The sequence below is a fragment of the Topomyia yanbarensis genome, chromosome 2 (assembly GCF_030247195.1).
Source record: "Topomyia yanbarensis strain Yona2022 chromosome 2, ASM3024719v1, whole genome shotgun sequence".
NCBI classification, from domain to species: Eukaryota; Metazoa; Arthropoda; class Insecta; order Diptera; family Culicidae; genus Topomyia; species Topomyia yanbarensis.
In genome coordinates, this window is record NC_080671.1 from 466,688,021 (window position 1) to 466,710,388 (window position 22,368).

The following is a 22,368-nucleotide window of genomic DNA, read 5'->3' on the forward strand; positions in this document are numbered from 1 at the left end:
ATCTTACCAAGTATATCGCTGAGTATAGAAAGGTTAAAAATGTATCGATATTCGAGTTTTGGGAAAACATTGGAAACTTTGTAGAGGCAGTTTGCTTTCAAAAGTCGTGCGGTAAACTCTTTGGAAAAACTTAGGGTTTTAAACCGAGGTTGGCTTATAGATCACTACACCAAGTTTAACTTATTCCTCCATTGTTTGGTGCTCCAAAACAAACAAAAGACCGTCCAAACAAAACTAACTGAAGTTCAGAGGCTAGCGTGTCTCTCTACCACAAGCGCTATGAAGTCAACGCCCACTACAGCTATAGATAGAAGTCATGCTTCATCTACCTTCATTGCACAAACTTGTTATGGGGGAGACGAGACTTAGCTCTCTGATAGTGCTAAAGGGTAAACCACCATTTGATGGGGATTTAAATGGTCGCCTGGGCATAATAAAGGTACTCAAACTAAACCGTGTCTTGATCACAGTTCAAGATAAAATGGAGGCTAAACTGAACTTCGACATCTCATATGAGAGCCACATAGTGGAGCAGCAGATGTGGCATGTAGATGGACCCATACTACCTCAAGGAACAATATCATTCTAAACAGGTGCTTCTAAAATGGGTGAGCTGACTGGCTCCTGAGTATACAGACCAATTATTAAAAAAGCGATATCAACGCGAACGTGGCCTACAGTTTCCCAGGCAGGGGTATGTGCAATATACACCTGCTCGGAGGTGCTAACACATTGTCGCAATGACTGGGGCGTTTTTATGTTTGCGAGATCTTGGGACAGTAGAACACCAATAAAAAATGTCATCCCAAATTTTCAACACTGCAAAAGTTAGAGCACCCCGAGTCCCCACACGAAGTTTGACAAGATCAAAGCGCGGCGCAAAGTAATCAAAATCAGTAAATCACCATCCGCGAAAAATCAGAAACCTAATACACAGTCCCACGCCAAAAAAGACCAGACATGCATCAATACTAAAACCCGATGCCCCACCTAAGTGAATTAGTATATTTGAGAAAAATCCTTGTAATGCCAGCCTCGAAACCATACAGTCAGAAGATAACACTTATTAACAAGAACAAAAAACACTAGTCATCAGATTGAGACATGCAATGGCGGACAGCCCTTAGATTGCCAAAATTTTGGTCTATTTTGACCTTTGGGAGCCCTGGCTTGAGACGCTCCAAGTTTAAGGAGTTCCAATGTCAGAGCTCATTAGGGAACGTAGAATTTTGTTTCTTTGAAACACATCATTGTTTGAAATTCTTGGATTGATTCGTTTGACAAATTATGAATTATGGGTAATGACTGTCGAGCAAGTTGGCCCTAACTTTGTATTCGAACCTAGATTGGCTGCTAAAGCCTGTACCAATATTTCGACATAAATTTCAATCAAGAAGTAGAAGAAAACGAAAAAAAATCTGCAGCGATTATGCCAAATAAACCTAAATTATAATAATGTAAAACTACCATCATTATAAGCACTTCTCAAAATTATGCCAAAAGTCCGTTATGTTAAATCACCTTACGTCAAACGGCACATCAACATTCCCCAGATCCACTCCACCCATATGACAACAACTTGAAGACTTACCTCTTGAAACTCCTGGTCCTTTGTTTTGGCCATATGAAGAACGTACTCGATCGTGTCGGAGAACGGATTATTCCGACTGGATTGCCACTCTATAGTCAGCATGCCGATACCGATCGTCGAACCACCACCGGTGGTCAGATGGGTACTGCCCTGGAGAACAGCAGTGTTCAAATTGCTCACACTGCCATTCACCGAGGACGGGGGATGCTGCGGTGAACTGTTACCACTTCCACTGATCGGTTCTATGTACACTCGCGGTGCCTTGATGGTATTAGGTGTTGCTGCGGTCGTCACAAAGACGAAATCCTCGGAAAAGTCGCCCATCCCGGCGTGTTTTGTTTCGACCGCTATCCGGAATGTGTACGCTGTCAGTTCGTGTAGTTTCATCACTTTACAGGTGCTTCGTGTTCCCGTATAAACATTTTGATACTCGCCCGTACGATTGTTCTCCAGCTCAACGTAGTACCGAGCGAGGTCAGCTAGGTTCTTACCCTCGCCCCAGCGTAGTTTCAAGTGCGAGAACCCGAACTGAATGCACTCCAGCTTTGGTGGTTTTGGTGGCAGTGGTGCTGTAGCAAATTTGATATACGTTGAGAACGGACCGGTTCCGATCTCGTTCACGGCTTGTATTCTCAGCTTGTACGGTGACTCCGGATGTAAGTCATCGATTAACAACTCATTGCGGTTGATATTTACAACCGCACTAGCACTCGTATTATCTAATAAATTCGATTCCGATTCCTCCTGCTGTTCATCAGCCGAAGCTGTTGGCGCTTCATCTTCTTGCTCATCCTCATCGTAATCTTCTTCCTCCTGTTCATCATCATCATCGCCTTCGGTAAGGTCATCGTCTTGTCTGAGAGCTTCCTGTTTGCTGCGATTTCGGCAAAGAGTCGAAGCAGCATCTCTCGATATCACACGATCGCCACACTCGATGTTGTAGTAGGTAATTGGTGAACCATTGCACTGTGGCGTTTCCCAATCGATAAGTATACTTCTGGCCGTAATTTTGTGCTGCCCTAGAACGGGGACATTTGGCGGGGCCGCTGGAGTTTTTTGCGAGAATGTCGAAGAGTACCGTGAACTGCCGGCACTGTTGACTGCACATACCCGGAAGTGGTAGTTGGTGAATGGTGCGAGATTTTTCAGCTCAGCAGTACGCTGCTGACCGTGGTAGACAGTCTGGAAGAGCAGTTCGGCGTCGGCATCACTGGCGGTACTTGACTGTAGGATGTACTCGCTGATCGGTGCCCCGTTACAGTGCGGTTCGTCCCAGATCACAGTTAGATGAGTTGGCGATTTAATGGAAATGTGCAGTTCGTTGGGTGCATTCGGTTGAGCCGCACCGGCATGGAAACTGTACTCCTCGGACCAATCACCCGCCCCAACACGATTGATTGCACGCACCTGTACCGTGTACAGTTCACCCGGCCTGAGGTCCTTCACCACACAGAACTTGTCCTTGCCACGGTAGCAGGAGCTCCGCGTTTTGTTCGTCATCTCCACCTCCATTTCGTACTCGAGAATAGGTGCACCTGTTAAAAAAGGTGAAGTTAGTTTGTTTTTATTGGAACTTATTGGAAGATTTGTCGTGCTTACCTCCATTGTAATCCGGTTCGTCCCACAGGAGACAGGCGGCGTATGGCGTCGGAGCACCATTGCAGTACGGTCGCTGCGGTGCCCTCGGTGGTACCGATTCCGTCGTTACCAGGCATGATTCCGAGAACGGACTGATACCACCAGGACCCTCGCACAGTACCCGGATCTGATAGGCCGTACCGGGATTAAGCCGTTCGATTTGCGCTTCCGACTCCTTGCCACTGTAGATCCGTTCGTACATCGAGCAAGAATTGATTTCCAGATGGTAGAGACTAATTTCCGCACCACCCGTGTCAACCGGTTGATCCCATTTGACCCTAAATGCTGTGGCGTGAATTTTACCCTTCACCTGAGGTTTCGTCGGTCGGCCCGGACAGGAGGGAAGTGTATTGAAAATAACCTCCTTACTGAACGGACTTTGGCCATTTTCGTTCTCAGCTTTTACCCTAAAATGGAATGTCGTTGCTCGTCTTAAACCTACACATTCGTACACGGTGTCCATTCCGGTGTAGATGTTCTTGTAACCGTAGCCCTGGTCCGGGTCGTTCATCTGTAGCGTGAAACCCTCACTCGGCGAACGTCGCTGCCAGGCGAGTTTGAGCGAGGCTGCCGTTGCGTGTTGCAACGTCGGTGGTGACGGCTGCGGTGGTGGATTACCGGCAGTGTTAAATTTCACCAGATCCGAATAACCACTGCGGCCAAACTCGTTCACCGCCGCCAGTCGGAAAATGTAACACGTGGAAGGGTGCAGTTTGTTCACCGTGAACTGTTTACCTTTCGTTTTACATACCTCTACAAAATCACAATTTTGGGAATTGATCAGGTGAACCATTCCGTTATACTTTCCGTTGTCGTACTCGAGAATGTAATTGGTAATGTGTGCGCCATTGTCGGTTGCAGCATTCCAGCGAAGCTGAAGCGAATTTTTTGTTCTAGCTATTAGAATGGGAGTCTTTGGAACGTCCGGTTCACAAGCGGGCGTATTGAAAACCGTGGCTTCCGTCGGTGATCCATGCAGTTGATCCAGATAAACCTGTAAGCGAACCGTATATTCTTGGCCGGGTCGCAAGTCCTGCACCATGCAGCTTAGCGAACTACCCTTGAATATGCTTTTGTATTTATTCTCCTTCCCCGGATCACTGAGCAACAGTTCGTAGTGCAGATCGTGCACATTGAAAGGCAACGGCGATTCAGCCGGAGGAAGTGGACTTGGTGGTGACCATTGGAATAGCGCAGACCGAGACGTAATCTCATTAACCTGCGGTGATGGCACCGAGCTCAGATGCTCAATGATGGTCTGGGTGTCATCTTCCTCGTCTGGCATGCTGGATGATTCCTCGCCATCTTCAGACGTGGTCACCGATGATGTCCCATTGCGCTGGACACCTGAAACCGGATGCTGATGATGGTGTTGCTGAAGGGTTTGCTGCTGTTGTAGGTGCTGCTGGTGTTGTTGTTGTTGCTGTTGTTGTTGTTGTTGTTGTTGTTGTTGTTGGTGATGCTGATGTTTGCGTACATTTCCGTTCACTTCCGTGTGCTTCCGAGGTGAATTGATCGGTGTTGTAAGGGAGGCATCTGAAAAATGAAATTGTATGTATTCAAGGATCTGCTGTTTGACAAGACCTTATAAGTATAGCAATAGTACTTACTCAGTTCTCTTTGTTTCTGGTCTAGTTTCCGAAGCAGTTTTGTATGCTGCCTAAGCGCTCTCTCATCTTTGTGATACTGATTGTTGGTGGAGTGCGGAGGCGATGGCGAATGAGTTACGTTAGACTGCGGTGTGTGCAGCGTGTGAGTAGCCCCGGAACCCGTACCTCCTCCTGATGCTGTTCCCGCTCCGGCACCAGAGATGAGCGGCGATTGGTAGATGTGTGGTGCTCCTGGACTTGGTCCCGCTTGGTAGCCAGCGGCCATAGGGTTGAAGAACTGCGGTGTGGTACCATTAATCTGCGAATAAAGAAAATAAATTACCTATTACAACTAAGCTAATTCCAGGAAGAGCTTTGCACCTTAACAACTATTCTCACACTACGTGGATTACGTGACCGGTCGGAACAATTCTCTTCCATGATAGTAGATTATTTAAATAAATCAATCTTAACGATCAAGTAGAAAAACATTCTTCACAATTCCGCGTCTGATTCACTACTGAGAACTGACACGTCGCCAAAGAGAGGCAGTTGAATTGCACCTTCTATTACTTTTTTTCAGTGGAGGTACGACTGCAGAACAACTAAAAACGTTATTATCAGCAGCAGCCACAGCAACAAGTACCTTTCTGACCGAGTACAATCGCGAAACGTACCACGTAGGCAATGTTTATTTGTGAAAAGCTGATTTCAATTTCGCTCGATTCGACACCGAAGGCTGAAAAGAATTTGAACAGCTGTGAAGTGCAAAGTTTTCAAGCACGCAAGTAGCCGTATAATATGTTTGCCTTGAATGTTTCACTGTGGCCCAGTACGATAACTCAGGAGGACTTAATTATTTCGCTGAAACTTTTGATCCTAGCTTTCGAATCAATTTGATAGAATTTGATGGAATTTGACAACATTGCGAGGGATTTGGTTCGGTCTAGAGTGACGACGATTCTCAAAGACTTCTTATTCTTATTACCGAATCTGGTTCTATTTGAAAGCAGTTAGGGTTAATAACTTGACCCAGTTTCGAAATCAAGGCCAATCAAAATAAACCGGATGTGGTTGGTAAATAATAGTAGAAGACTAAAAGTTTCTGATCCTCAATTGACCGTCAACATAGACGTGCGCAGTCTTTTGCATTTGAGGGGGGGGGGGGGGGATTCTGTTTGGATAGGGAGCCTGGGGATAGTTGGCGGTTGGGGTAAGATGGTAGAATTCCCTTTTCTTCGTTTCTATTAGACATATGACGCTGTATCTAGGTGTGTACCTCAAGTAATGTGAAATACATTTTCCAATGTGTTTATTTTGCATAACTTTTTGTTTGGAAGTAGTTGAGGGCGATATTGTGTTTATACACTGAGTAAATTTTTATAATTGTATAAATTTTGTGTTAAATACAAATGATTTTAAATATATTCCAAGAATGATTATATATTTCGATAGTGCTACAGTGAAGACCCGTTTTTATCAGCCCCCAATTTTCTTAGATGTTCGACCCGATTTCGGCAGCCAACCAAGGTTATGAGGCTACGTCTATGGAATAATGTTGAATATTTTAACAGCTTCGGTTTATTGTAGGAAGTTTTATAAAATCGAATTTATACACGCTAACGCAAGCGACAGACACATTAACATACAAACACTCGTGCCCTTCGCGATCACACTATTACGCAATTAGTGAACACCCACGCCATCCCAGATAGATATGCACCCTTGGACTCGAACGGTAACGCACACACCACCACAGGACTCACAATTAGTAGGAAGTAAATAAATATGTGTTGTCGTTGCCCCCATTTTGTTAACCAAATATACACCACTGAGAAAATGAGTCATCGGTGTATCAAGAAGTAAAAATTGGGTTTTTTAACATTTTTTATAAAATATCCGCTTGGGGTAAGTTGGCGGTACTATTTACAGTGCAGTTAGAGGCCGTTCAACAACCGCGTGGACAGAAGTACCTTGGTTTTTGAAGACCTCCTCCCTTCCGTGGACAAGCGAGGACATTCTCTGTACCCCTACCCCCTACCCACGTGCTTTTCTCGATTTTGGTCCGGTAATTTCATAAAAGAGACCATAATTCCTGGAAATTATGGAGTTTTCCAATGCATTGGACTTTTTCACGGATTTTTTTTTGAATTTTGTAAAAATATATCATTTTTAACAAAATCAGTTTCAAAAAAAGTTCTTAAAATTCCCTCCCCTACGTTAACCGGTTTGACGGTATTGCAAACATCATAAAGCATATTTGTGCATCAGTTTTAAAGAGTCTCTGGCAGACAAATGCTAATAATAACCATCTTTATTACGCCTTTACGCCTCGATAGTGGTGCATCGAAGATACCGAGAGGGCTTATGGGCCTTTTTTGTGTTTTGTGTTTTTTCATACTCTGCACCAGCCCAAACTAATGGTCAGCCAAGAGCCAGTGCACACCTGCGTGGTCGATTGGCGGGTCACCGTGGATTGACTTTTTCTGTGGGCTGTATTTGCAGACATTGTTCAACAGCTTAATGGCAGTGTTTGTGAGCACGGCTCGCAGTGGGAGTCATTGTGATTAGTCGGTCGGCCTCGTTAACGTGCACAATTGAACCCTATTAGTTGTGTTGTCGTATGTATATATGTGTATGTGTTCGTCTAAGTATTTGTGACAGATGGGTCAGGGAATGGATGCAGAACTGGCTTATATGATAGAACAGTGGGTAATCATTCTTGGCATTCGATGGTCACTTTATACCGGTGTTCAATTCGTGCATTCTGCTCAAAATAATATCGATCTATTTCACTTCTCCTTAATTTCTTTCCTTTTTTCTTTATTCGGCATGTTATTTTCTCTTTTATTGCTATATCTTAGATCCATTCTAACACTCACTAACATGATAAATTGCGTATTCTCCCATATACACTCACAATCTCTCTCACTCCAAACGTACAAATGTGACCTTCGCGATAACACAAACCTGGTTGCAAAAACGAACGCCCGGGATCTCGCCAACATTCAAACACCCCGGTAATTGAATTAACGTTTTAGCATATAGAAATTTACACACAGCATAGACTCATGCCATCAGTTCGACCAACAAAAAATGGCGCTCATATTCACTGTACAACACGTTCCATGGTGACATGATTGGGAACTCTCATAAGTTTTTGCAACCGGCCGAGACGGTTGTGCCTCCAGGTGGAAGGTTTTGTTCTCGAGAGAGTGACGGAGTGCGAGACGCTGTATGCGTTTTTGTGGGAGAGAGAGACCAGTTTGTTAAGTGTGAGTCGACAGTTGATACGTCGGAGGCGTGGTCAACGGCATCCTCGACAAGTGGTGTTTTGACAGCAAACCGCGGGTAGACGAATTTGCCTACCGCGGTGGCAGAAATCGACAATGATCGTGCCTGAACACACAGAAAAATATATTGTATTGGTGTCGTCGGGCAATTCTAATCGACGAGAGGGGAAGCGTCACAGGCATTTGCTCTATTTGTCTACCGCAGAAGTGGTACGACGAATAAGGAAAACAAGTGGCACCGAAAAGTGCCGCATCGACAGTGGGATTTTCGCAGCAAGCCACAGGTACCCACATTTGTCTACCGCGGTGGTGGAAATGGTGATACCGACGAGCAGCTTAACCCGAGAGAGTTTTGAAGTGTTGCAGGTAGGCCTATTTCTCTACTGAAGAAGCAACCCGACGAAGAAGGACAGCAAGTGTCACATTGTCAAACAACGGGCACCAAGTTTACAATGTAACACATGAGGTGTGTTCTACCGGTGTCTTCGTCACCTAAGAGATAGCAGATAACAGGTATATTTTTCATTCCTTTTTGTGATAGTTTTTCTTGCTAGGTAAAATGGATGACGAGATGGGAGAACGAGTAACAGACCCTCCCCCTAAGCCTTCTGCTGAAAATGTAAACCCGATAAAAATTAAAATTTACCCAGAGTCGTCAACGAGACCATGAATTGTATTTATTAGGCGTAAAGTAAAGGCGCTAAATATCATTCAAATTTCGAAAGATTTGACTTCGCGATTCTCGGATGAAAAAGTGATCGTCAAAGTTAATAAAGATAAAATACGCATTGTCGTTGGTAGTCTCAAACAAGCCAATGCAATTGCTTCTTGCGAGCTTTTTACGCGTGAATATAGAGCGTATATTCCTTCAAAGGAAATTGAAATTGATGGGGTCATCACAAAATCGAGTTTGACTGTTGATGACTTAATTAAGCATGGGGTTGGTCGTTTCAAAGACACCATGCTTAAAGACGTAAAGATACTTGAATGCAAGCAATTGCATTCAGTATCACACGAAGGAGATAAAAAAGTTTATCGACTGTCTGACTCGTTTCGAGTGACTTTCGCTGGGTCTGCGCTGCCCAACTATGTCATTATCGATAAGATTCGTCTCCCTGTTCGCCTTTTTATCCCTCGTGTAATGAATTGCCTTAATTGTAAACAGCTTGGCCACACAGCCACTTACTGTTCCAATAAGGCACGGTGTGGCAAATGTGGGGGTTCTCATCAAGAGGATACATGCAATTACCCTTAATTCAGTAAAATGTTTATTGTGCGGAGAAAACTCGCATGAGCTTCCTGCATGCCCCATTTATAAATTGCGCGAGGATAAAATTAAACGATCCTTGAAGGAGAGGTCTAAGCGCTCATATGCAGAAATGTTGAAAAATGCTACCCCTAAACCCATCTTCTTAGAAAACACTTACACATCTCTATTTTCGGAACAGTCTGACTCTGACGGAGCGTGCGAAGGTACATCATTTGTTTTACCCGGAAATTCCAGAAAAAGAAAACAGTCTTCTTTTCCCAAGCTGCCAAGGGCCTTAAAATTTCTCCACCAATAGATAAACTGCGCCCAAAACCGAAAAATTCCGATTCAAATGATTGGGAACTCTAATGATATGTGGAAACTGACTCACTTCTGGCACCTCTACACTCCATACACTAAAAATTAAACATCAGAGTCACGGTCCGCGCGTGATCATTCAAGAATACACGTGAATATGCGAATGGCCACACGATTATAAAATCGAATTTATGCACGCGAAGGTACATACACGCTAACGCAAGCGTCAGACACATTAACATACAAACGCTCGTGCCCTTCGCGATCACATTATTACGCATCTAGTGAACACTCACGCCAACCCAGACAGACAGTACCCCTGGACTCGAACGGTAACGCACACACCACCACAGGACTCACAATTAGACTTATACATACAAAGTCATACGCAATAATTGCGGTTATTAGTCTGGCAACCGGGGGAAGTGCATCTCAAACGGAGAACTTATCATTTCCATGATGGCCTTGGATCTGCGTTGCCTGCGTTCAAAGCACCATAGCTTCGACCGTCAGGTCACGGATGCATGAAATCCGTTACCCAGCTGCCCATAAAGGGATAAAAACAAGTTCTTAAAATTAATAACACAAAATCGTAGAAATACATGGATCAGGTATTGGGTCAGGTAACAAGTTATCAAATCCAAAAAATAATGGGAATTGGATCAAATGCTTCTGAAAGCAAAATTGTGTGATGGTAGTTACAGAACTGCATATGCGATTTAAGTGTTTCATTTTATTGGGGAAAACATTGGATGGAAAGCAAGCGCTTATGCCAATGAAGGTGCAAATTTGTTTTACATTTTTAACTGTTATGTGTCCAACAAAAAAAAACACCTTTAACTGGTCAACGTGGGTACCCGTGTACCCACAAATTGAAATGCTCATAACTACGGTTTCCTTTATCCGATTTGCACACTTTTAGTTTTTTCGGATTCAGGAACTCGTCCACTTTTTGATCTATGAAATTGAACCGGATGAATGGGTCCGAGGCTCGGTAATCCGGATTTTCCGGGGTAATGTTCCAGTACTAGGGCATGATTTGTAAATTTTAATAATGCCCTAGCACTATGAGTATCAAAACTCTTCAAATTGTCTCGGAAGTCTGTTATTGATTGTTACGGGACCCTATGGAATTGGAATGGAATAGCCACTTACGGCCCCACGGGAACCTGCCCCGGAATGTTCGTTCCGAGGTTAAATCACCAAATGGTTCCAATACCATGAGATACAGCCTACCCAAGTAACAATTAAAATGCCTCGGGGATTTATCATTGTTTTATTCTGGTTTTATAAAGGAATCCTTGAAACTGGTTATTTTTATTATGGTTTTATGCAGCTGTCATTTCACTTGTTCCTAAATTTCACTATAAAACTATGTTATGACTTCCACGATAAAGCTTTAGGTTACAAGTTTATATAGTGGTTGTGAAACGGTTTTATTTACTTTGTTAAAACTGGAATAAAACTAACATACAACAAGAAATTAAGTTATAAGACAGTTTTATCGCAGATTATTGCACGTATTCAGGTTTTGGAATGTCTATATTAAAACCTCTTTAAAATAATTACTCTTATGAAAGGCATGAGCTATACTAAGGAGTTACCCAATTGTCATTAGAAGCTCGAATCTTTGTTTACTTGCATGTAATATAGTAACTGTAGTGCAACTAACTTACTTCGAATATACCATTTGGAAATGGAATTCTTCCTCAATTTCTTTCGACCCAAAGCAGAAGACGAACCAAGACAGGATTATTTCATCTTTGCAGGTTAATAACTCTTAAGAATTTCTGGACAACCGCTGACAGGAGGATTGGTTTGTTTTTCTCGTTTCTCCAGGATCAGGTATCTGCCACGCCGCCATGATTTCAAAGCCAAGATCTAAAACGTCGTGTTAGGGTTGATCCACAATAAACATAATCGACACAACTTTGTAATGGTCCAGTTCGTTTAATTTGTTGGTATTATGGCGAAAAGTTTTTGTTATTCACTGACATGTTCAAAACAACACTTTTCTTCACTTTTCGGTCCAATTTTTTCACTTTTCGACAAACATCTAAAGATCGAGTTATACCGTACGGTGTATGATTAGTGCAGAACGAGCTTCAAGAAAATGAGCAGAACAATCTAAACTGTCAGTGGGGCCCATAATTTGTGTGCCCGCTGAGATGTTGACTTATGTCAGTTCAATGCAAACGGGATAAGGATTTCATATACGTGTCCAGGATGATTATCAAGATAGTAAATAAAGGTGAGAGCTTTTTTGTGCGTGCTGATGCAGTTGTCAATCATGAGAAGCTCATTAATCATTAATTGTTTCATTTTTAAAACGATTTACGATTTGGTTACTTATGTTGATGCTAGAAAACACATTTAACAAAATAACATTCATTTGAAAAATAAGTAAATGTCGAAATAAGATCTTTTGTGAAGATTATATCATTATTGATAATTAAATAAAAGCTGGTAGATGATTCAAAGGGCATGGTAATTTTTAATATTGAAAGCAGCAATGTGATAAATTGACTTTCGTTATTTCTAGGTGTGATGAAGAATACATCAATTACAGTGGCTAAATTATCTGGGAGGGTTGCAATAATTTGTTTTTGACTGTTTACAAAAATTGACTTTGCCGACAAAAACAGCCGTTGTAACAATTTTAAGAACCACTTCTCGTATTATATTACAAAAAAAGGAAGTCCATCTGCGTTTTAGTACAATAAACAATAAGCTCATACAAATGCATTTCGGTCTAGGGTCAGATCACTCTAGAAATGCATAACAAATTTGAATCCAATTTGAAAAAACGCTTTTCATTTCCATTTTTGCATCAACTTTCATTCTTTTGCCGAAACATTTGTTCAACAAGCGGCTTACGCTGATCTACTTCGTTCGAAACTTTGTTGGAGTAGAGTTAGTTTATGGCAGGACTTTGACGTCTTACACGCAACGCAAAATGCCTTTCAAATTTCTATTTTGATGGAAAGTAAATATTTAATTTCGTTAATTTTAAAAAATGCATCTCAAGAGAACTGTCTCTAGATTTCGGTACACAACTTGAAGAAAATTTCTGCGAATCTTTATCGAACGAGGACTATTGACAAATCTAGTGCTCGATTGGAATGACACTGACAATAAATGGTGAACGCAGTATAAATATGGCGAGTATTCAGTGTGTTTATTTTAATCTATTGCGCTACTCAAATTTGACAACCGCACCATTACATAGTAAAAACCCCCACCTTTCATTTACCATCCTGGACAAAGTCACTGTCAAAATAATCGAAACCAGCAAGCTGTGATTTAGTCCAGCATAAAACTTGTCACTCTCAACATAGATGCAGAAGTGCCATGATAAACACGCTTGCTATATGAATTGTCCAGTTATGACCGTTTTAGGAGGAATTGTCTTATGAAAGAATTATTCAAGTATACCAAGTTTTATTTAAAAAAATGTCGCCTTGAAGCAAAAATAGCAAATTGCAAAGTAAAATTTCTCAAATATACGCCTTCTTGTTCGTATGAAGGGTGGAATCAAACGCTTTGAGACATTTTTTGAAAGAATCTGCACTTTTTAACAAAACAATTAACATTTTTTACCAAAACTTGGTTAAGTGTTGTTTCAATATTTGCAGAAAATATTACCGAATGCTCTTTTTAGTAGAATTCATGGAGCGCATTTATTTTGCGTTGCTCTTTCATGATGTTTCACCATAAATCCTAAACGGCATGCCTTCAAACACGCATGGATGTGTTATGAACAATAATAAAGTTCTTTTATTCACTATTCTGAAAAAATGTATACCTTACAATATGACATTTTGTTCGATGATTAGCATTATGCGATGTTAAGGAATACAACCACGATAAAATTTTATTGAATACATCTAATCAGTGAAAAAATTCAGGTTAAAACTGAAAGTTCTAACATGGATAGCATAAGAAGTTTTATGGACTTCTTCAGGAAGACTTTACATAGTTTTATGATGGTTTAATAGCGCTCATATAGTGGTTTTCCACACTGCTAGGTCAGGCGAAGGTTTTATGCTGTTGGTTTAATATCACACCTAAAGAGTAGAACAGAACTGTAATAAAACTATTACTCCTATGATAGTTTGCATAACAAGTTCTACTGATTACAATAAAACTGGGCCAATTTGTCATAACATGCGTTTATAGCAGCCTGTAGGAAGTACATAAGACCATAAGTTTAGCATGGGAGGTTTTAAATATTAGTTTTATTAAACGCTATAAAACTTCAATATAACTAAAATTGTTACTTGGGTTCTGCACTATGGGTCACAAAGGCGGTTTTTCGGTACAAAAATCAACAACTCCCAAACCGTTCATTTTAGAGAAATTATGTGTGAGAGAAAATTTTTGGGAATTAAATTGGCTTTCTTTTAAAGTAAAATGTAACTAGGGTGGTCCTCTCGAACATTCTTTTCGAAAAATTATTTTTCGAACAAAATGGTACAGCAAGGTATTTACTTCAGCAAAGTTGTAGAAAAACGTTTTTCAAGTAACATTTTCAAATGCATCAATGTTATAGCACTATCGGTTTTCATGTTATAATTATTTTTATTCTTTAACCTAGGGTGTTTCTGAAAGTCAGTTTTTTAACTATAACTTTTTAAATAGTTAGTCTATCTTCATACTCTCTATGAAGCAATTTTAGTACTTATTATTGGGCATATTTTTGCTGAAGAATGTGAATCGATATCATTTTTCGCTATCGAGTTATGATCATTTGTTTAAATAAAAATTATAGTTTTCAATGACCTCTAACTCAGAAAGTTGCAAAAAGTAGCAGCTAAATTTCTACTCTTTCGAAAGTGCATCAAAAATACTATAAAATATCTCAAAATCAACTTCTGCTTTTTTGTCCTTCGATATCAAATATAAACAACAACACCACGAGTCATGACAGTTTAATTGGTATCAATCCCATTTATGAATCGAATCGCAGTAGCCAACGACTGCTTTGATGAATGCGTATAGTGCTTTGTATTATTAGTACCGTTATAATGGATAAAAGAAAATTGATCGATCTCTGGAAAGTGACCAAAGGTGAAAATAAAAATAAAATAAAAGTTGTGTTTGAGGAAATTAAGAGATCATTTGATGTGGGAGAAAATGGAAAAAAGGATTTCGCTCAGAATGCAAAAGCTGTAGCAATTAAAACATGTAAAAGGTACATGTACATATATTTGACAAGCTCAAAAAATTGTTTAAAAACTCGACTTTTTGTCCTAGTAAAGCAGGTGCTAAATGACTATGACCAGGCCCTTACAAACAGCCGTAAGCTGAAGTCATTTGATCATAATGTTGATGTCAACATTTTTCGCTGAAGGACAAAACAGCAAAAGTTGATTTTGAGATATTTTATAGTATTTCTGATGCACTTTCGAAACAGTACAAATTTAGCTGCTACTTTTTGCAACTTTCTGAGTTAGAGGTCATTGAAAACTATCATTGTTATTTAAACAAATGATCGTAACTCGATAACGAAAAATAATGTCGATTCACATTCTTCAGCAGAAATATGCGCAATATAAAATACTAAAATTGCTTCATAGAGAGTATGACGATAGACTAACTATTTAAAAAGTTATAGTTAAAAAACTGACTTTTTCAGAAACACACTAATTTAAAGAATAACAATAATTATAACATGAAAACCGATAGTGCTATAACTTTGATGCATTTGAAAATGTTACTTGAAAAACATTTTTCTACAACTTTGCTGAAGTAAGTACCTTACTATACCATTTTAGTCGAAAAATAATTTTTCGAAAAGAATATTCGAGAGGACCACCCTAGTTACATTTTACTTTAAAAGAAAGCCAATTTAATTCCCAAAAATATTTTCTCAGACATAATTTCTCTAAAATGAACGATTTGGGAGTTATTGATTTTTGTACCGAAAAACCGCCCTTGTGACCCATAGTGTACTGATGCAATTCCAAGAATTTTGATACCCATATTGCTAGTTCCATTGAAGTTTACAGATAGTATCCCAGTACTGGAACCTGCTTCCGGAAATCCGGATTCCCGGGAACCGGATAAAGTAACCCGATTCATTTTTACCAAGTCCAAAAACGGATGAGTTCCTGAATCCAAAACAACCAAAAGCATCAAAATCGGTTGGAAATTACCATTACTGAAATTGGCATTTCAGTTTTGTGGGTTCCCGGGTACTCACGTCGGCCTGTCACGTTGTAAAAAAAATTCAGGAGCCCCTCCTAACTCCCCCCCCCCACAATATTATTAACCCAAAAGCTTGACTTAGTGAAGTTCTAAGATGTCACAAAGTTTCAATTTCCAGCTATGGATAAAGCACAGGAATTCCATGAATTGAAACCTAAAAAGGTACCCGGGTACCGCGTCGGACACATAACGGTTAAAGTAAAAAATCATCAAACATTGACGTGGACAATTCTCGTACCCCCAATTCCCTCTCCATGGACAGGCGTGGACTTTTTCGTACCCCTTCCCTTCCCTAAACTGTCCACGTGGTATATGGATGGCCCCTCATCAACAGTTTACTTTGGAGTTTACTCCAAAGTAAAAGAATTATATTCTTGTGAATAAGAATGCTTAAAACAGCGATTTTTTAGGAAAAGCGTTCCCGAATGCAGAAAAAAATTATTATTCAGTCAACTAATCGTTAACGTACGAGAAATACTCATATGCTAATGGAATTTTTTGAGTTTTTGGATTTTAGTTGATCTATTAATCTTCAATCGTGATCACCGCAAACCTCTTAAATAAAAAAGGGTTTCGGGGAAAAAGCCATAACTCCGTTAATTATCAATATATTTTTTTTTATTTCAATTATAGAGGTTTTAACCTTAAGGTCATTCACCTCTTCGGGTTAGAAAAATCTCTTGGGAAAAATTTCTAACCCTATGTGCGGGGTCGGGACTCGAACCCAGGGGCGCTGCGTACAAGGCAATCGATTTACCAATACGCTACGCCCACTCCCCTCAATATACTTTTATAAACTTATGCTTGTTTATTACACTGAAAAATGCACTACTAAAATACTTTGATGTAATGAAATCATTGCTTTATGCCTTCACGTAAACTCAAACTTTCTTGATATTTTTCGCACAAAAAGGTTCGTTCCATTAGGAGCCCTGAAGTAATTGAATTTTCATGATTGCCTATTTTCTGGCCTACAAATACATAAGTTAGCATCATATTTTTTGTCTATCGGAGAAAAAACAATGCAACAAACGCTTTGATAAAATTCAGTGATGTTGCCAACAGTCTACCCCATTAGGCAACGTGTTCTATTTTGCACGACCTACCCAAACCAGGACGATAGATAATAAACAATAACTGAGAACACCGCCAACTAGCCCGTCTCCCTTACCATTTAGGTCGTAGAACAACTGTGCAAATTCTTAGCTCGATCAGTGAAAGGTTAACATGGGATTTCGCATGAGAAAATTGACTTTCACTAAAATATTTCTTCCAGGAGTTGCTTAGTGACAGGACTAAGCAATCTGGCGCTAGCTTAGTCCTGTCACTATGTCAATGTCGGATTCTGATGAGACGAAGTCGAAACGCAAATTCCATAACTAATTTAGTTATAGGTTTTGTGCTCTAACCGCGTAAAGGTGGTTATAAACAATTTTCTCCTTAGTGGAAAAAAATAGTTTGCATCTAAATCTCCCAGATACTTTTGATTCAACTCATCGGCATAAACAGAACTTCTGCTCGAACGGGACATCACGTTTGATCAGTCGTTTGATTGAAAAACATAGTGTGTTTTAGTTTTAAGGGATTTGCGTCAAGCCGGCGCTAATCTATTCCGACAATGTGTTAGTGTCGGTTTCTGATGAGGCGAAGCCGAAACGCAACATAGTATGATCGACAAAACCGTCAAAGCGCTCCTCGTATTTTCTGATATTAAAAATAGCCCCCTGCACTGGTAGCGGTATAGATACCAAATTGTACTTAGAATTATTTCATCAATCAACCAAAGCGATGAATCAGACAGCCTACAGGCGCTAAGCGAAACGACCGGACGTACTTTTTAGTGGATCGCATCGAGCGCGTACTTGGCATAATTATTTGAATGTGACAATTGAGTTGACAAATTGCACCTTTTTAGTGTTATTTTCATCTAAAAACACGCAACGCCACAGAATAAACGATCTAGTGAACGATTAGTCTCAGTTTCCGGTTAAATGCACCCTATGCCACTGAAAAACATGGACGAACACAAGGATATGTTCAAGCGATTAAATCGTGCCGCTACTACATGTAACGAGACAACGAAGTTATATCATACTAATGTTAGTCGAAATAATAACTTCAGTTCTGTAGATAATATTAATAATATTATTACTAATATTAAAGGTGATAGCCGCAGATATAAGCCTAGCTAGTTTGTATTTGAAAACTGGAATAAACAAAGAGTTATAGCTATTAATAAAAGTTGTTGTTTACAAAAACAGTTTCGTTGTTTACCCATTGTGTTTTTAATTTCATATACTGCATATCTCAATTTGGCAACAACTGGACTGCGGGGGTACTTACTTCCGGCTGTGTTTAGATTGTGATCGCAAACAGACTGTCCCATGTTTAATAAGCATTTTTGCGACATGCGAACATCGACGGAAAATTTTCTATAATCAGCAGCTGTGCATAATGCAATTGTTGAAAAATATTGTTCGCAGGATGATCGCATGTTTAAGAGCAAACAAATTTAACTAGACCGTTTGGTCATAAAATAATATCAACAATTAAACGAAGGTTGACTATCCCACTCTGTGGAGACGCACATTGTTATCAATATGATTCCATCTGTTCGTCTAAAATATCATTCAAATCCATCAGTATAACACTAACACTAAACCGAAGTTTGTCTCAGTGGGTAGAAAATATTACAGCCGCCTGATTTTCTGTCGTAGGCGTAATACTAATTGCGCCCATCAACAAATTGTGGAACAAAAATGATTACAAATTTACTCGATCGTTCGACCGGACACGTAAAGAGAAAAAAAATCAAACAACCATAAAATTGGCACATGCGAACAACTATGAAACATATGAAAACGTAACGCTTAATGCGAACTAGGGTTCAAAGACCTATCAGCGATTGGTTCGACCGTTTTTTTGCATTGTTTGACTTGCTTTTCGGCACCGAACAAAACAAACACGGCTACAAATGCTACAAATAACACGAGATACGAGATTTCGCTTTCGAACTGGCTCCAAATAATGAACTGCACGGTGCGCTTCAAGGACGCCCCAGTAATTATAATTTTTACAAAGCGACAAAACGTTGCTCACGGAACATGTTAATTTTGAAGGTTTTATATGTCGCCCATCATGAGATAAGCTGTAAGCATGATGCATATTTCGCCAGGTACGACAACCAAAAAACATCCGATCTTTTCAGTTAACGCGGACAGTGCCAAACTAAATTGCTGGTTTAATGACTTGAAACTCAACACCAACAACAGCAATGTTTTTTGGTTGTTTGCTTGCATCATCCGGACGACTATTGTTGCTCTTGTTTTGTGTATTACTTTTTTTCGCATTTTCATCGCATCGTTTTTCCTTTCCTGTGACCGCACATCACTGTGCTTCGCAAATTATCCGACCTATTTGTTGCGGCCTTACACAATGAGCGCAGCAAATGCATGCGGTAAATTTGAATTTAAAATTGATGGAAATCCCCCGTTTTTGGGTTCAAGGAAACTTCAGTGTCATGCAGTTTCAGGGTAAAAACTGTTTGGAGTTAGTTAGTCAGAAGAGCTCTGGGGTTGGATACCACTTTGGTATGTCATGGCGATGCTACATCAATTATTTGGCATGACATATTTAGAGCGTCTAAACCGGAAGGGTATTCTCAGTTACAGTATTCTGTAATACTGGAAGAACATTTTTTATGCGAAAAATTTACTATCCTCAAAAGCAAGAACATACCTCGATCTGCAAATATTTGAAGTCAGTAATGGCCGGCACAGGGAAATTTCGATTTTTCCAGTTCCCATTTTTTGGCTATTGTTGCCTACAAAATTCAATCACTGATGGCGGGCATAGCGTAGTTGGAAAATCAATTGCCTTGCACGCAGTTGGCCTGGGTTCCATTCCTATTTCCGTATCGGGATTAGGATGTAGAATGAAGGAAAAAGGAGTTGTTGGTAGTAGCCTACTATAGAGATAGACAAACTGGTTCAGCTTCGAGAGCGAATCGTGCCCGGTTCACTCGCAGAAGAGATTCGACTCTTTCGATCGAGCCAGTCACATTCGGAAAGATTAAAAAATGTTTGATTGATCTTGATTTAAAGTAGTTTTACACATACTGGCGAATGACCTAAAAAGGTTAAAGCCACAAATAAACAAAAAAAATTAAAAAAAATTTTACGCATATAAAAAAATTAAATGAGCATTTTTTTATATGCGTAAAATTTTTAAAAACAAATTTAGTAAAAAAAAATTTTTTTCTCCGCTAAGTACTACACTGCCCATGATCGCTTATCAGTCCCATAAAGATAGGAAATCCCATAGAAAACGGGACAACTATGCGGTACGACTTCGTCTCATCAGAAAACGACACAAACTTAGTGTCAGGACTAAGCTAGCACCGGTTTTGCTCAGAAACACAAATAATATTTTCGGCACAATTTCCGAAAAAATGTGGGCGTTACAGGGAGTATTAGTATATTCCTTAAATTTCCATATAGTAATGCCACAATTGAACAATATTTCGTCAAATTTTCATGACAAAATACTGCCAATTGAACGAGTGACAGCGAAGCTCTGGAGACGCTTTGTCGAAAACTTGTTTTGTGGCGTACATCATAACTCAAAATCTGTTGGACCAATCGTTTTGAAATTTTGCCCCAGGTAATGATGGGAGCATCAATTTTTTCACAATACTTTAGTGTGGAACTTTGAAACCATAAACCCGATTATCGCAAAAAATCTGTTAACATGTATCGTAAAAATAAAAAAAACGCTTCAGTAGTTACCTAGGCAATGATGTGCGAAAATTCAAAACGATTGGTACAGGAGATTTTGCGTTATGATGCATAGCGCGTTTTTTTGGTGTGCCTTCTGAAAATTCGCTGTCGCTCGCCCAATTTTCAATATTTTGCATATTTAGGAAAATGTTGTTCAAATGTTGCATTATTGTATATAAATTGACTAAAAAGATTAACACAGTTTCTTCAGGACGATTTTTTTTCACGGAAAATACTTTACCACCCTTTCCCCTTTCCTTAATTCTCATCAGCCTAATCAGAACTCCTCTTTTTGAGGGACGTCACGCAGTACTAGTCGTTTCTTAAGAAACACAAACAGTATTTTTTTTCTTTTTTGAAGGTAGTGTCAATCCAACGCTAGCTTAGTCCTGACCACTAAGTTCGTGTCGGATTCTGATGAGACGAAATCGAAACGCAAATTCCATATCTAATATTGAAAAACATTTTTTATTTAACAATTCAAAATTGGGTCAAATAAAAATCGGATTTATTTTCTGTTCACTTTTATTGCAAAATGTAAATATAAAATGGATGGTCCGAATCTAGTGCTGGTAACTCGAACTATTTATGTGTATAGCTTTGATGAGATAGCTTTGATACACACACCAGAAAAATGTGCTCAGTTGATTAGACCTTCAGGAGAAAATGAGTAGCTCAAGTTTTCGTTCATTCTATAGATATCAATTGTTTCAAAATTCAGAAAAATGACAATCTTATGTTTCATTTTCAAAACCATACTTATCACGAACTACTTTTGAAAATAAGGAAGTTGATTTTAGAAGCTGCAAGATTCGTTCCTCGCTTCTGCTTTTACTTCCTGGGACATCAAGCGAGACAAGTCAGTTGCTTAGATGTTCACATATGTTCACAAATTTTGTTGTGTCTAACTAGTGCTAATTTGGGTACAGGAATCCCAGTTGGTGTTAGTTACTGACCAGATGGATTCGAAACACAAAAAAACATCAAACTTAACTGTTATTAGTTATTAGTAGATGATTTTTCTAAAAGAAATACTTTTCTCTATTTTGGGGTGATTTTTATTAGCAATATCTTTGGAGCTTAGGCTATTTCATCCCAGTGAAATTTTCAGAAAATATAGTTCAAGAACGATACAAAACGTACGCAATTAAAAGTCTCCGCACTAAAAGCAAACGTATTGACGTAGATGAAAGCAATTTTTAGGGGATATATTCAAGCGATCGGCAGCCAAAAGAAAACATTTTATCAACTTCGTACCTTTCTGTGTTTGGTTTTATTTAGAAAGATTTTGCCTTACAGCTTTTCAAAGCGCACTAAAATGAAAATATATGCACAATTACTACTTTTCTAGCGGGACATAACGCAGGACTAGGGGTTTTCTCAGAAACACGTTTTTTGAAGCTAGCGTCCATTAGGCGCTAGCTTAGTCCCGTCAATAAGTTAGTATTGGATTCTAGTGAGACGAAGACGAAACGGAAATACCATAACTAATTTAGTTATAGGTTATATGCATTTACGTGCAAAGATGGATTTAAACTTTTTTTCTAGGTGGAAAAAAATAGTTTTTAGTTAAATTTTGCTCCGCTAAGGATAAATATAGCATTTCAAAGTTTTTTTTGTGAAATGGACGACACCCTGAAATTTTTTAGGAACCTGGTTTTCCTTAAAAAGTGAACTGAAAACCTTCAAAATGTCCCAAACG

At 39.5% G+C, this 22,368-nt stretch overlaps 1 protein-coding gene across 4 annotated transcripts in view; it reads right to left on the reverse strand.

The window, feature by feature from the left end:
• LOC131686145 (fibronectin type-III domain-containing protein 3A) overlaps positions 1-22,368 on the reverse strand; it is a 223,575-nt gene that overhangs the window by 39,333 nt on the left and 161,874 nt on the right. For 3 of the 4 annotated variants that reach the window (XR_009304941.1, XM_058970324.1, XM_058970325.1), the window contains 3 exons: positions 4,840-5,137; positions 3,191-4,765; positions 1,592-3,126 (listed from right to left, as the gene is read on the reverse strand). Coding sequence is in view for 3 of the 4 variants with exons in the window: in XM_058970324.1 (XP_058826307.1) it covers positions 1,592-3,126; positions 3,191-4,765; positions 4,840-5,137 (3,408 nt within the window). In the remaining variant the exon portion in view is untranslated. Of the gene's footprint in view, positions 1-1,591; positions 3,127-3,190; positions 4,766-4,839; positions 5,138-5,199; positions 5,329-22,368 lie in introns of those variants that run through there. The other variant, XM_058970326.1, reaches the window with a different exon arrangement.